This window comes from Pygocentrus nattereri, chromosome 30 (genome assembly GCF_015220715.1).
Source record: "Pygocentrus nattereri isolate fPygNat1 chromosome 30, fPygNat1.pri, whole genome shotgun sequence".
NCBI classification, from domain to species: domain Eukaryota; kingdom Metazoa; phylum Chordata; class Actinopteri; order Characiformes; family Serrasalmidae; genus Pygocentrus; species Pygocentrus nattereri.
Window position 1 is genome coordinate 18,718,853 of NC_051240.1, and position 15,911 is coordinate 18,734,763.

At 42.5% G+C, this 15,911-nt stretch overlaps 1 protein-coding gene across 1 annotated transcript; it reads left to right on the forward strand.

The window, feature by feature from the left end:
* Positions 1-3,142: 3,142 nt before the first annotated feature.
* Positions 3,143-15,911, forward strand: arl6ip6 (ADP-ribosylation factor-like 6 interacting protein 6). The gene is made up of 4 exons (XM_017724103.1): positions 3,143-3,726; positions 4,516-4,569; positions 4,658-4,790; positions 15,714-15,911. The coding sequence occupies exons 1-4, from the start codon at positions 3,465-3,467 to the stop codon at positions 15,805-15,807; spliced, it is 543 nt and encodes a 180-aa protein (XP_017579592.1). The 5' UTR covers positions 3,143-3,464; the 3' UTR covers positions 15,808-15,911.

Below are 15,911 nucleotides of genomic sequence, written 5' to 3' on the forward strand. Positions count from 1 at the left end.
TATATGAAAGTATAAATGAGTATACTGGCTAATGGAGCCACAGTAGGCTGCCCCAGTCTTGTTTGTTTACAGGACTGGACATTTCTGAGCCGGATATCAGGCCATGGAGCAGGGCTAAAGATGTGAGATGACATCTCCTCTCGCTACAGAGAAGATGCGGGTACACCTAGCGCCACTGTCACAAATGCTAAGGGAACTTAAGGAAGTCCACCATGAAAATAGCGGCGAGCAGGCAGGTAGGCAGGCAGGCAGGGAGCGCGGCTGTGCTGAGGCACTGGAGCATTCTAGGCCTTAGTGCCGGAATTAGCAGGCTTAATTTGTCCAGGAGATCAGCCTGAGCGTGCTCTCAGTGAGCCTGAAAGGTTCAATTTAGTTAAGCATACTGAGGCTGACGTGTCTTCTGGTAATAGGAACTACTCCAGGACTTGGTCTACAACAAATTTTCTACCCACAATGGCCAGAGAACCTGCACATGTATCGTGAGCTTTAATATGTAATGCTGGTAATGAGGTTTTGCGTTACAACACATATGCAGATATCTCCCCTGACCAGCTTATATAAGATATGTTTTAGACCCAAACCTTATCTCAAACTATACACACACACACACATGCACACACCTTCTAAGCCGCTTATCCTTCTGGGCTGCGTGGGGTGCTGGAGCCTCTTTCAAACTACAATAACATTTATTTTCTATCACCACCACTGTGAACAATCATAACAGATCATTCACATCAAACCACTCCTGATGACTTTGATCACATCTTAAGTCTTTAATTATGTAGAAATCTCTATTAAATATGCGCTGAAAGTCCTGATGTTATTTGTACTGAAATAGTTATAATGACGGGCGGCACGGTGGCATGGTGGCGTGGTGGGTAGCGCTGTTGCCTCACAGCGAGGAGGGCCTGGGTTCGATTCCCCGGCCGGGTGACCAGGGTCCTCTCTGTGTGGAGTTTGCATGTTCTCCCCGTGTCTGTGTGGGTTTCCTCCGGGTTCTCCGGTTTCCTCCCACAGTCCAAAGACATGCAGTCAGGCCAGTTGGACATGTTACATTGCCCCTGGGTGTGAGTGACTGTCTGTGTCTGTCTGTCTGCCCTGCGACGGACTGGCGACCTGTCCAGGGTGTATCCTGCCCTCCGCCTGATGACTGCTGGTATAGGCTCCAGCACCCCCCCCGCGACCCTGACGGAGAAGCGGCTTAGAAAATGGATGGATGGATGGATGGATGGATAGTTATAATGACTTCTTTTCTCACTCTATCCTACAGAAGTCCAGAGAGGCCTTGAACTGTTTTCTTGAACTGTTGTTATCATGAGACAACAAGTTCATTTTTGTGTGGTCTCGGGTTAACAACTGTCATCTTGAGATCACAAGATACTTAACTCGTTATCTCAACAATTCTGTCATCTTGAGATCACAAGATAGTTAACTCGTCATCTCGAGATAACGGCTTTGTTATCTTGAGATCACAAGATACTTCACTCACTATTGAGGTGTATTTACACTCATCTTGTATTTGTTACATTGTTATATTGTAATATTCATGCTTTTCTCTATATTTTTATATGTGTTATATTTACTGCTAAGCTTTCTGTTCCTCTGTTAAATGTGTGTGTGTTCTGTTGAGGGCCTCTTTCTCCCCTTCCTTCATGAGAGGAAGCTAATGTATAGAATAAGCACGCCAGTGTTATGAGAACAGTGTATGCCGGGGTATCTGATTGTGTTAAAATAAGCTTTTCCAGATGTTTCCTTACGGGAGTGTATGGATGTGTGTGTGTCTCTAACCATGTGATGTATGTGCGCACATTCACCTCATACAAAGCAGAGGAAGTTTGAAAAAGTGGGGATCCCATTTCGGCCCCCGGGACTCTCACAGGGCTTTAACACTATCTTATTCATTTGAAATGAAGTTTAAATCCAGACAGTGTCTACAGAGCTTCCGTCTCCCCACCTACACAACTGAGAATAAACAACACTATCTCAAGATAACAACTTTGGACAACTTTGTTATCTTGAGTTCACCAGATACTTAACGCATTACCTGAAGATAACAACTTTATTATATTGAGATTACAAGATAGTTAACTTGTTATCTCAAGATAGCAATCCTGAAAATTATAGCTACCCCATCATGGCCTATCTGGACTTTTGTACTATGCAGGCTAGTTCAATAGAGAGTGTGGGGGCGGGTCTCCCAGAATTACGAGTCATTCAGTTGATTTTATGTTGTTTATTAGTTATTTTTCCTTCAGATGTTGTTTTCAAACAGACATGTTGACGTGTTAAATTAATGTTAAATATATTTTTGAATGTGCTTTACATATTTTAGGCATCCCAACCGGGAATGTGTTCAATATCTCTGCTGACTAGTCAGTGTGGTTGTAGCAATACAACTGAAATGAGTGCAGAGTCAGTAGCTTCTCGAGTTTGACATAAGAGCAGACTGGAGTAGCTTTGAGAATTATATATGTATAAATATAAATCTCCATCCATCCATTAATTTTCTAAGCCGCTTCTCCCTCAGTGTCGTGGGGGGGTGCTGGAGCCTATCCCAGCGGTCATCGGGCGGAAGGCAGGATACACCCTGGACAGGTCGCCAGTCCATTGCAGATATATATATATATATATATATATATTAAACAATGTATTTGTTACTTAAGCATAAAAGCTCAAGTTTCTGCAACAGTATAATTTTTGTCATTTATACTTAAACTTGGTTAATTAAGCTTAAAAGTTTCAAAACTTCATTCGGGGCAATGAGTGACCTTAAAAAGTTAGGGTCAGGGTTAAGGACCCTCGGGACTGGAATTCAAACAGTTGCTTTAGGGCTTCATTTAGTCTGTCAAAACTGATTTATTTCAGTCACGACACCATATATCGATGATTATTCATTTATTTTATTTTTTGGAATTGAGAAAGCTTTGGGACTGCTCGGAATTCCCTGATTCCCATCGCTTGGAATCAAGATCCCGGCTTTGTGTATTCGAGCAGCCCTGTGACGAAACAGTCGTGCATTCGACTTCACGTTCACGCACTCCGTTTGATTGACACCAATTTCGTCCAATCGTGTGGTTGACGCGCGGCGGCGAACCGTTAGGATTGGACGAAATCGCGATGGGCGGCGCTTCTTCGCGGAAGCACGAACCGCGGTGTTTTGAAAAGCGTCGAAATTTGAAACTTTCGTCCGTTTCGCAACGTTACGCGGTCCTAACACGCCCGGTTCGGGTGTTAGGTGTGTGCGCGCGTTTGTGAACCACGAAATACGTTTCAATAACAATTTGGGGCCGCTGCTGGAAACGGTTTAGGAATTCAACTTCGGGAAAAGTGAGAAGAGTAAACAAGCTAACGCTAGCTAGGGATAGCTTGTTAGCTAGCCTGCTAACGTAACTAGCGTACGGTAGAAAGTTGGGAAAGAGTGAGTCGCTTTCGCTTTTCTGAGCTTGAGAAAGACAGAAACGAGCATGACGGGGGTGTTTCGAGCGCCGGACGCCTTTTCGGGCGATGAAGACGATGATAACGATGCCAACAGGGCCAGAGACGCGCTGAACGCGGCTTCAGATGAGAGCCCTGTTAAGCAAACGACTCGGTATCGACTCGCGTCTCCGCAGCAGCGGTGCTGGAGAGATGCCCAGTGGCCAGCCCGTATCTGCTCGATGCTCTGTTGCCTGGTCATCTTCTCCTTTATCGCTGTGCTTGTCTCATTTCTATATATCGTTTTGAAAGGTATGCACCTTTGCTATTTCAGCGTACGTCCTCCCAGAGGCGAAAGGTTCAGTGACCTTATCAGCTCCTTGTTTTATCTCTGTTTTTACCAACTAACTACCATGTGCGCACTCCCATGTGTATGGGAGCAAAATGTACCTCAATGCACAAACCCTGATTCTATATTGTTTTCTACCAGTCACAATGGGCTGCTAATGCATCTACATTTACCTTTATGGCATTTGACTGACACCCTTATCCGACTTACGGTTTGATCATTTTACACTGGTAGGCAAAGGCAGTGTTAGGAGTCTTGCCCAAGGACTCTTATTGGTAGAGTGTAGGGTGCTTAACACATGATAGTTAGTAGTGAAATTGCTTTACTACTTGTTTAATCCTGTAATAAAGTCATTTCCAGATCTATACTATGAAAGCAGTTTTGTGTCATTCAGTTTACTAAATAAAAGTGAAGCGGTTCTTCAGATTGGTTCTGTGAGGCTCTGTATAGAACCTTTTTGAAAGTGGTTATATGTAGCATCATAAAAAGGTTCTTCTGTTGTCAAAAAGCTTGGCATGGTAACAATAGAAGAAGCTATGCTGAACCATTTCCAGAAAGATTCTGTATAGAACCATATACGAAACCTTGTCGGTCAGTCTGAAGATGTAACGAACCATTTAAGCATGTAACGGTTCTAGATAGAACTCGTAGTTCCAAATAGAACCGTTCCCTTTACTAAAGCAATCTTGAAGAACTATGCGGTGCTATAACAGCGTATGTGTTCAGTTATATGTGCCGCTTTTGTTCTGTAGATCTGCGAGCTGAGAAGATAACCACTGAAGATGGAGCAGAAATAAGACTTCTAGGTAGGTCGAACACACTTATCGTGTGTATTTACTCATTGAGGTTGCTTGCATGCTGTGTTCCACCGTGTCTTCTGCTCTCCGTGTCCAGGGTTTTGGAGTATGCTGGTGCTGTCCTCCTTGGCTGGAGTGCTGTGTTGCAGTTTCTCCTGGACTCTTACCTACTTCGATTCATTTGAGCCTGGAATGTTTCCTCCCACCCCACTTTCTCCTGCCAAACTCCGGTAAATTTCATGAAGTCCACTTTGACAAACAGTAGTTAAGTATTCAAATGAGACATTGCACTAGATCCATGCCAGCTTATTGCCTTTGCCTCTGATTCGTGGTACTGTGCGAGAGGGGCAAGGCAGCAATGTTTGAGTTTGGAAGTTGGGCTCTGAGGGAAACTGGGTGGGCTGGGCTGCTGTGTTTTTACCAGAAAATATGGAGAGGGGCAGAATTGAACAGCACTTTCACAACTGAGAGTCTTACAAGGCTAATGATTGTTCTCCACTAACATCCCATCTTTGACAGGGGGACATTGAGGGTGTCTTGAGCCTTAACATTATGATCCACTGACTCAGGCCGTTAGAGTTAACTCCAGCAGCACTGCTGTGTCTGATCCACTCAGACCAGCGCAACACACACTAACACACCACCACAATGTCAGTGTTACTGCAGCGCTGAGAATGACCCACCACTCAAATAGTACATGCTCTGTGAGGGTCCATGGGGGTCCTGACCACTGAAGAACAGGGTAACAGAGTATCAGAGAAACAGATGGACTACAGTCTGTAACTGTAGAACTACAGAGTGCAGCTATACAGTAAGTGGAGCTGATAAAGTGGACAATGAGCGTAGAAACAAAGAGGTGGTCATACGGTTATGCCTGATCGGTGTATGTGTATTTATGAGTGCGGAACGAGTAGAGTGTCATCAGGGGGCGGCAGCATTGGCTCACTGATTTTGAGTATAGTGATGCATCATCATACTTGGTGTGAAGACACGTCATCCACGCCTATAGCAGAGTTGAACCAGAGCAGCACTGCAGAGGTGGAACTGACCACCATAAAAATGATGTTATTACAGTTTGGAAAGATTCACGTTTCAAGCAAGGCTGGTATATGTTGCTATTACAGAGCAGTGCATTTCAGCAGTCAGTGGAAAAAAGTCTGGCTGGTCGAATTGAACAGTTCCATTAAAAAGTGATGTGATGTGTTAAGGAAGTCTGCCTGTTTCACTCCTGGTCCATAATTTATTTGGTTTTGTTCGCTCTTGGTCGGCATTGATCTGTGACTAGCTGCGCGAGTAACTCCATTTTTCCAGAAGAGATGGCACTGCACAGCATGAGATAAGGACTGGTGGAGGGTGTTATAATATGCCACTGTGACTGTTCCTCTGTTTTTGCAGTTATTCAGCCATTTTTCTCATTTTGCTGTTAGCTGTAAGCTCAGAGGCTGCGTGTCAGCTAGTAAAATAGGACATTAGTCTTGTTTCTTCATGCCAGTCGGACCTCATCAAGCGGGAGCTCGCAGGTGGCTGGAACGGGAACAGAAAAGCAATTTTCCTGTAATTGGTTTCCATCATGCTACCAGAATACAAGGAACCAGCCGAACATTCAAAATCTCCACAAAATTGGGCTAGTGGGATTTAGTGAAGCTCCGAGCTCCATCAAACATAGCTGAGCTATTCCACTTACACCTCTAAAACCTTTCCTAGGGTGTAAATGCAAGGGGAAGGACAGATCAGGGGTGAGAAAGCTGTGCAGGTTTTGTGGAATTTATGTTGTTGCGTTTTGATCTTCTTTTTTTTTTTTTTTTAATGCTATAAATTGCCAAATTAACAACAGTGAACTACATATCGCTGTTGTCAGAAGAAAGCCTCATGTCTCCAAAATGCCCCCCCCCCCCCCCCCCGAGTCATTTTGGGCTTTCTTTTAGTCCGTTCATCATGAAATGTATACAATGTAAAGGACAACAGGCGTTTTCAGATTGTCAAAAACTGAAAAAACAACAAAAACAGAGATATGATGTCTCTGAGTGCCTGTCAGTGTTCAGAAAAGGTATGACTAAAATATATCGGAGCACCATTAATGTGAGTTGTACCATTTCTGGCAGTGTGGCAAAGAATATTATAGGATTTTATCACTCTTTATACTTTCTCATGACTGAACTGTGTGTCAGGGACAGAACAGGTTAAAGTGGGACGTGACCTGCTGGACATTTTGTCCAGCTGTAACTAGGACAACATTGATGCGGGCCATCACGGAGCACCATCGCTGCTGTCCGCACACGTCCTTTTCGTTCTCACTCGTCAGGACTCTCAGAGCTTCCTTCCAACTTTCCCTCTTCATCCATTCAACCCTGGCCTTTCTCTATCTGTCATAATTCAGCCAGTAAACAAGAACATATTTCAGCGCTCCTGTCAAATGTAAAAGGGTCAAGTGATGCTCGCGTTGAGTGCTGAGCTTTGTGCTTAGTCAGGCATGATGCTTAATGGCATGTTAAATGAGGGTTAAGTGTTTCTTGCACATCTCAGAGTCCCGGTTCAACTGCTTATTTGTCTTTTTGGTGGCACGCGATTCCCCTGTAGTTGGAAGAGATGCGAGTCAGGGCCCTCCACGTAATTTCACTGGGGTTCAGGTCAGGACTTTAACTAGGCCACTAGTCTGGATCAGTGCAGATGGTTCTGTCAGTTATGGCAAGTTACCCGGTTGCATAAAACCTCTTGAGGTTTTCCCTTAATTATGAAGCCTAAGGGAGGGTTTTCCCTTTCCAAAGGGAATTCTTTAAGGGTGTTGCATAAAATGGCTCAGATATTTCTCCTAGCTAAGGGAAAACACTGTGGGGTTTACTACAGTGACTGAGGTTTATGTCCATAACTCTGTGGATGTAGCACACCAGAGTAAAGCTGATCTCCAAGCTTAAAATTAAATCTTTTTAACAAAAATGCATGTTGGATTACGGCATGGTGCCTAACAATTATTCATTTATTCTGGAAAAAAAAACGTCAATCATGGCTGGTGTCCCGAAGGCTGGATAGGCTAATGCTTCCACAGCTCCCAGTCTGCACGCACATTGTTAACTGAGAAATAAATATCTTGTATCTATATGTTTTATGTACATTTGACTTATTCTAAAGACATTATTTTTGCTCTACATGCACTAAAGCATTTATGTAGTTTTGATACAACGAGATGTGGAAATGTACCAGAATCGGTATTTGCTGGCTAACAGTGCAGCGGTCAAGGTCGTCTTCCAGCTCACTAGCTTTATGCCTAACCTGGTCATACCTGTACCCTTTACATTGTTTTAATCACTTAGGAATCTGGCTGTCATGAAGAACTTGCTCAGGTGCAGTCTCCAAACATCTCAGAAACTCAGACATATCTTCAGCTTCTCAAGCTGTCCAGCAAACTAGGATTTCTTATCTTAATATATTTAATATATTTAATAAAAGATATGACAGCTAAGGAATTTAATGTAATGTTTGATAGATTATTTAGGGATATTCGGTTGTTAAGACAGAATGTAAGGGTGTATGACGATTTCGCTAGCGGAAACCTTTAAGCACCACTATTAGGGAATAGTGAAAGGAAATTTAACCTCTTACACTCCAGAGTATATTTTAGTTTGTCTGTCTGAATTTACGTGACCAAATCATAAGGCAAATTATTCAGTAACTGCATGAAATAAATGTAAATTTTTATATAATAAAAATAATAATCCGACTAATAGCTATATTGCAATAAAATATGTCCATGTGAACACCTCAGGCGGAATGCAATTTGTCTGAGTGAGGTGGGTAAAGCTGTAAATAATCCATTAAATAGAAGAATAATAGCCGCGTAAACGCCTGAATCTGATTACATTCCTACCGGAACGTGTAAGTACGTTCTGCACATGTGCGTTTGTCCCAGCTAAAGCAGAGAAATTCTATAAACCGGCTGTGGTAAAAGTTTATACGGCTCAACACGGCGGAGCAGAAACTGGTCTGCGGAGGAGACGAAGTTCACGCTCTGATCTTTAAAAGACGGCGGTGGGACGGACGTCCAGCTTATGTGTCTCAGAGCACGACGTCTTCCTCTCGGCCTTCTTTAATAAGGACATGTGAGGTACACTTAAGCGTGCCAACTGGAAGCTGGTCCCACTCTGACTGGACTCATGTGATGTTTGTTGTCATGGTAACGTTTACTCTAAGTGGTTCTCCATGCATGTGCGTCATTTTGCATTGGATTAGTTATAGTGAGCTTGTAAACGAAGGTTTCCCATCAAATTGTTGAATTGAGTGCCAATAAACGCCTCAGTCTTGATCTGTAATCGGAATGTATTCAATCTGATTGGCAAAAATCTTTGCATCTAAACACAGCATATGTCTGGTTAATAAGACCCCTTTTACCACCATGTGGCAGTACATATTAAGCATGGGTTCCTTAAAATAGAACAGAATTCAGAACCATTAGACTACTGTGTTTTAACCCATCTGTGCAGTGAAACACCCACATACATGCACACTAGTAAACACACACTAGGGGGCAGTGAGCACACTTGCCCTATCCACAGGTTAGGGGGTTGGGGGTCTTGCTCAAGGGCACTTTAGTCACATACTGTCAGCTGAGGGGATCGAACCGGCGACCTTCCGTTCACAAGGCCGGCTCCCTAATCTCCGGCCCATGACTGCCCCATAATGCAAGCTCTGATACCACATGAACAAGACTATCTGAGATTGCTTAACTAATTACTTAACACTCAGGCAAGTGTGTGCATTTAAGCGTCCCCTCTGTGTGATACTATCCCTGTGGTGGTCCGTGCTCTCATTACATATTAGCTACGTTAACCTTTCCACTTCAGTGTAAAACCACATGCCTGCCATGCCAAACTGTTCTGCCCTGTAGCCTGAGCTCTTTAACATGCTGTGGGTTAGAGGTTGAGGTGCTCTTGGTGTTGCTGTTTTCTCTGATTTAGGAGAAACATCCATTTTACGATAAACAAGGATGACAGGCCGTTCCCTGAGTCAGACTGCGGTACGACTGGTTCAGCTGAGGTTTCATGAAGAATTTATGACCATCCGTTTGTCTTGAGTGTTTTCTGTAACAGGGGGCACTTTTTGGATTGGACCTGTTTATATGGGCTCAGCCTGGTTTAATTAGTAAAAGGAAACGTTAGTTTAATGAATGTTTTACCTTCTGAAATTCTAAAGGCCTGAATGTTTTCAGTTTTTATGTCCTTCACATATAAAACTCCCTACACTACTGTGCAAAAGTGAAAAGCCACCAAAGGAAAATAAGTGACGAAATAAGAGTTCCCAAAATTAAAAGTTTATCGATATAGAGAAAAAAAGGGCCCTGCTGTCATTGTCTCATAAATGTATTATATATTATTTAGGCCAATGGACTAACCGGACCAAAAGGTGTCATCGTTGAATGTGGATTTGATTATTTAAATTAGGGGAAAGAAGAAGACAGTGAACCTAAATACCCCTGTAGAGTTCTTTGAAAAATTGAACACAAGTCTTTAGAAAAGTAAAAAAGGGCGAGCAACGAAAATTTGATATAACATTTAGTTTGGTGCACGTTTCTGTTTCTAGGTGCCGATAAATGAACAGTTATTTCATGGCCGTGTTGACTGGAAATGAAAGTCTCTAACTTTTTTGTGAATTTCTGTATATTTCCTTATTATTTTTAGTAAGCCTGTGTTTTAACAGGTTAAGCACGTTCAAGGACGCAACCCAAGTCAACGATGGGGTTTTGCCCTCATGATTGTGTGTTGTAACGGTAATTGTAGTGTCAACATGCAACACATCAACGGTCTAGAGATCAGGGACATGCTCTCATGTGGGAAGAAATATGTTCTCTGCTTTGTTGAAGTCTGTTCCTGATTGGCTGTTGAACATCTGATTGGCTGTAGAACATCATTGATCATGTCTGGGGGGGGGGTTGTGATTAACTGGGAGGGGGGTCAGTCCATCGCCATGTGAGGTAGTTATCTAATCACACACCACTGCTCTCCTCTTATGTCTGGCCCAACTCAGCCTTCGGTTGCGGCTCAGAGCAATAACGCCCTATCGATCCGCTGCCTGCCGGATGGGTGCCTATCGACTGACCCTCAACATGTTGGCCTGTTCTCTCACTTCAACATGCATCCACCCAGATGTCCCAGTACAGCAGTGTGCCATTTAAAAATCTGAAGTCTCAGCACAGGGCTGTAGAGGGTGCTGTGCTGAGCTCAGATCAGACCATTCAGCTTGGTGAAGAGTGAGGGGGCTCTTTTTGGCACAAACGCCGTTTATACGATCAGGGTTGGAATATCAGTTTGTTTCGGCCTCACTGGTTTTATAGCAGTTACATGTGTAGTGCCTTATTATGCAGCTGCTCAAACAGTTGACTCTTTCATTGTCTTAGAGCAGGGATATTAGATTTTAATAACTCTATGACTTTGTTTCCATAGAAACCACTTCTCTTTCACTGTGGTTCAGTAGGAATCTCCCTTCTGTCTTCTGACGTGTGCATGCTGCAGTATTAATGGCTTAATGTTTACATGCAAAGATTTTTGCCAATTTGAATACATTCTGATTACGGATTCAGACCGAGGTGTTTATGTACATTCTATTCAATAAACTGATGGAAAATCTTTGTTTACATGCAAACTACAAGCATTCTGCTCGAAAATGACCTGCAGGCGCGGAGAACGTTACCATGACAGCGAACATCACCTGAGGTCCAGCCTGAGTGTGATGAGTTTTCAGTTGGCGCTCTCGTGTTTTGGATTGCTTTAATATGTCAGCCTCAGAAAAACGTACTTCACATGTACTTATAAAGGAAGCGGCGAGAGGAAATCGTCGCGTTCTAAGACACACAAGCTGGACGTCCGTCCCACCGCCGTCTTGTAAAGATCAGAGCATAAACTTCGTCTCCTCTTCAGACCAGTTTCTGCTCCAACGTGCTGAACTGTATAAACTTTAACTATGACGTGACGCACATGCAGAACATTCTTACACGTTCTGATTGGAAATGTGATCGGATACAGGTGTTTTACACAGTTATTATTCTTCTATTTAACAGATTATTCACAGGATTATCCACCTCGTTCAGTTAGACAGAAATTGTATTCCGAATGTCCTCAGTCAGACTAGTCTACTCCAGTTGAGGTGTTTATATGGACATGTTCTATTCCAGTGGATCTATTAGTCAGATTATTAATGGATTTTTAGGCTGCATGTAAATGAGGCTAATGTTGAACATGTACATTTAATTAACTTTTGGGTTTTCCTTTAGTGAATCATTTAGAGCAAAATGGTTTTGATTTCATCATGTAAGACCTTGATTCTCTATACTAATAGTCTACTACCACTTGGGGTAGTGTTCCCAGTCAAGGCTGCCATTTATCCACTGTTTGTTCGTGAATTCATTTTTTATTTGTTTGCTTGGTGTCAAATACATAAAAAAAAGTCGGATAGGTCGTTATCAGAGCATGGCTTGTTCTTGGAAATAGCACAGATCTGTAACAGTGAATTTGAGAGGGTACTTTGGACTGTATGGCTGTTTAGCACTGAAAATATCCTTAGGCTGACCAAAACAGAAATAGAGGCATTCGAGGCATGCATTAGGTACAGTCCTGGCCATTCCAGATAGGCAGTGACCCATGCTTTTTTCATTTTCTAATTAGGCATTTAGCCTTTCAGATGGCCACGACTTCTTGCTTTGCTATTCATGTGCCCTGGCGCAGATCGTGTGCACTGTGCAGAAAATAGCCCAAACCGTAGGAGTTGTCCTGAAATGACTGAAGCAGACTGTGGTCCTCCTTGGCCATTCCTTTCTTCATGCAGACATGCTATAGTATTTTTTTCAGGGTATTGGGTTTCTTTATGTTGGTAGATCGTCAAAGACATGGCAATTTATGCCGTGTGCCATCTGTTCCCTGAAGATCTGGAGGAACACATTCAGACTCATTTCCAGGGGACTGTGGTGAGACATTTGGCATTGCTGCATCGCTGGTAGATCAACAAGATCAAGGACCCTACAAATAGTGTGATTTTTATTTATTTATTTATTTATTTTCTGGTCTGTTTCTCTAATTCAGAGGTTCCTACTTCTGGTCCAGAATTAAAAGGCCAGCAAACTACACATATAACTGAATTCATTATTGTGTATGAACTGCAAATGTCAAACAGTTGTCAGCTCAGTGTCTATATGTCGCATGATACAGAGTGAATTAAAACACTTTACTTCAGAGATACAGTATATGGTATGTGAACACCTGACCATCAGACCTACATGATATTCAGTAGGCATTAGTATGGAGTTTACAGCCACCACTCTTTAGGGATGGCTTTCTGCAAGGTTTTGGAGTATGTCTGTTGGAATTTATGCCCAGATCATTTGCGAGGTCAGGCACTGATGTTGGGCAAGAAGGCCTGACTCACAGTCGACGTTTCAATTCATCCCAAATGTGTTCAGTGGGGTTGAGGTCAGGTTCTGTGCAGACCACTGGAAAATCCTTCACACCACGCCTGTCAAAACATGTCTTTATAGACTTGGCTGTGTGCACAGGGACACAGTCATGCTGGAACAAGAAATAGCCTTCACCACACTTGCCACATAGTCGTAAGCATATAATAATATAAAATGTCTTCATGGTGTAGCATTAACATTACCCTTCACAGGAGATATGGGGCCAAGCCTGCAAAGCAGCTCCAGACCATTATCCCTCCTTCACCAAACTTTACTGTGGGCACTGTGCAGTGTTGGGTAGCTTTCTCCTAGCGTCTACCAAACCCTGATTCATCCAGATCGTGCCAGATAGTGAAGCGTGATTGATCACTCCAGTGGTCACTCAAGTTTTCACTGCTGAGGTGTGTTTTACTCCATGTGCAGCTGCTCGACTATGGAATCGTATTTCACGAAGCTCCCAATGCACAATTATTGTGCTGATGTTGCTTTCAGAGGCAGCTTGGAACTTAGTAGTGAGTAAAGCAACAGAGGATGGTTGAGATTTATTTAACTGACTTGTGGCAAGGAAAGCATTTTATGATATATTCTATGGTGATTGCATGGCTGTGTGCTTGATTTTATTTACCTGTTAGCAAGGAGTGTCATTGAAGTCAGTGGTTAGGAGGGGTGTCCCCAAACATTTGGCCGTAAAGTATATTTAAAAAAAAAAAAAAAAGCTTAAAGGATATTATTTCAAAATTTTCCACTGTTCAGTCCTTATAAAAAGAGTATCACTTTTTTATAGAGTAATGTTTTTTTTTTTTTGTCATGTTAGTGGTGGTAAAGTAATCAAAAGTTTTTTGGGTACCATTTCCTTACAGTGCCCTGCATTCATCTCTTTGATTACTACATTTCAACCCAAAAGCTTGTATCAGAACTACTGTAAAAGTCTGTCTCAGGCATCCGGCAATATATTCGTTAGCATGTCGTATAATTGTGTTTCACACAAACACTCAATTACTTTTATTTTTACATCTTAACAATTGGGTCAAAAATGTGATAAATTGGTAGAATTTAATTAATCAGTAATTGAATTGTCTGTAGTTTAGTTTAATTTTGTTAATGTAGGTTTTTTTTGTGTGTGTGTGCAACCTTAACCTTCCCAGGATGTTAGTGCTGCCAAGTGATGCAGGGACACAAGGATTGGGAACAGGAGACAACTAAATTGAACAAAAAGGAAAGCACATTAGAGAGAGCCTTTGATCATAGCACTAGTATCCAGACTAAAGATCTAATAGACTGCCATCGACAGTGTGGCCTGCTCCTCTAAAAGCATTAGCCAGATTGCCCATTATCAAGACTCAAAGCGGTATCATGGGACAATGGGATGCTTCATAATGGTGTTTTTATGAGCTTCTACTCGGGGGTTTTATGGGCCACTGAACACATCCTAAAGCCGCACGCTTATATTCCAGTCATGTTAGAGTCAGCTGAAAAGATTGATACGATCCATGTTTCCTGGAATGAGTTCAGTTTATTCTTTTTAGCCGTTTAACATCTTCAACTTCTTGAGACCACCGGTGGGTCCAAAATGCAATTTGTCATATTCTTCATAACTTCCATATTTCATAAGCTACTTCCTAAGGGTGAGTGTCATATGAGAGCTGTAACTTCTTCTTTCCAGTCATATACACTCACTGGCCACTTTATTGGGTACACCTAGGTACACCTGTTCAATTACTTGTTAACTCAAATAGCTAATCAGCCAATCACACGGCCGCAGCTCACTGCATTTAGGCCTGTAGAGGTGGTCAAGACGACTTGCTGAAGTGCAGACTGAGCATCAGAATGGAGAAGAAAGGGGATTTAAGGGGCTTTGAACGTGGCGTGGTTGTTGGAGCCAGACGGGCTGGTCTGAGTATTTCAGAAACTGCTGATCTGCTGGGATTTTCACACACAACCATCTCTAGAGTTTACAGAGAACGGTCCGAAAAAGAGGAAACATCCAGTGAGCGGTCAGTTGTGTGGATGAAAATGCCTTGTTGATGTGAGAGGTCAGAGGAGAATGGGCAGACTGGTTCCAGATGATAGAAAGGCAACAGGAACTCAAATAACCAACCAGAATCTCTGAGGAACGTTTCCAACACCTTGTTGAAAGTCTGCCATGAAGAATTAAGACAGTTCTGAAGGCAAAAGGGGGTCCAACCTTTTACTAGCTGTACCTAATAAAGTGGTCAGTGAGTGCAGATGAGTAATATTAAACCCTTATAATAAAAGAAGCTGAACTCAAGTTGTAAACAGGTGGCGTCTCTGCAGTGATCTGCTCTGTAAAAATGATATTTATAAAATAATACAAAGAGCGTCTAAGATTTTTGGCTTTCAGCAGTAAACTGTAAGCAGATAGCAACATGTGTAGGTCATAAAACACATTTTCTGCTAATGTGAGAACTTTTACCAAAAAAATTTCAATTGAATAATTTGCCTTACAATTTGGTCATGTAAATTCAGATGGTGAAGCCTAAATGTCCCCTGAAGAACAGTAGGTTAACCTCATACACTGCACTCAGACACAAGGCAGTACAGCAGCCTTACTGAGTAAACGAGTTCTGTTTGACTGCTTAGCTCTGTACATTTAGCTCAGATGACTTGCAATGCAGCAGCTCTTTTGAGAGGTAAAGACGTGTGAGACATGCCTCTTGGTTTCACTAACTAACCGTGTGTCTTTGTGTTTGTTTTGCAGGAAAATGACAGGCCACTCCTTTCACATGGGCTACAGCATGGCCATTCTCAACGGCATAGTGGCTGCACTCACTGTCATCTGGTGCCTCACATAAAAAAAAAAAACCCACACAAACTTTTGCTCCCTGACCGCTTCCTCACCTAGATCATCACATTACCATCAAGTGTTTGTGGTTAATTAAAGAAAGAAAAACATCGA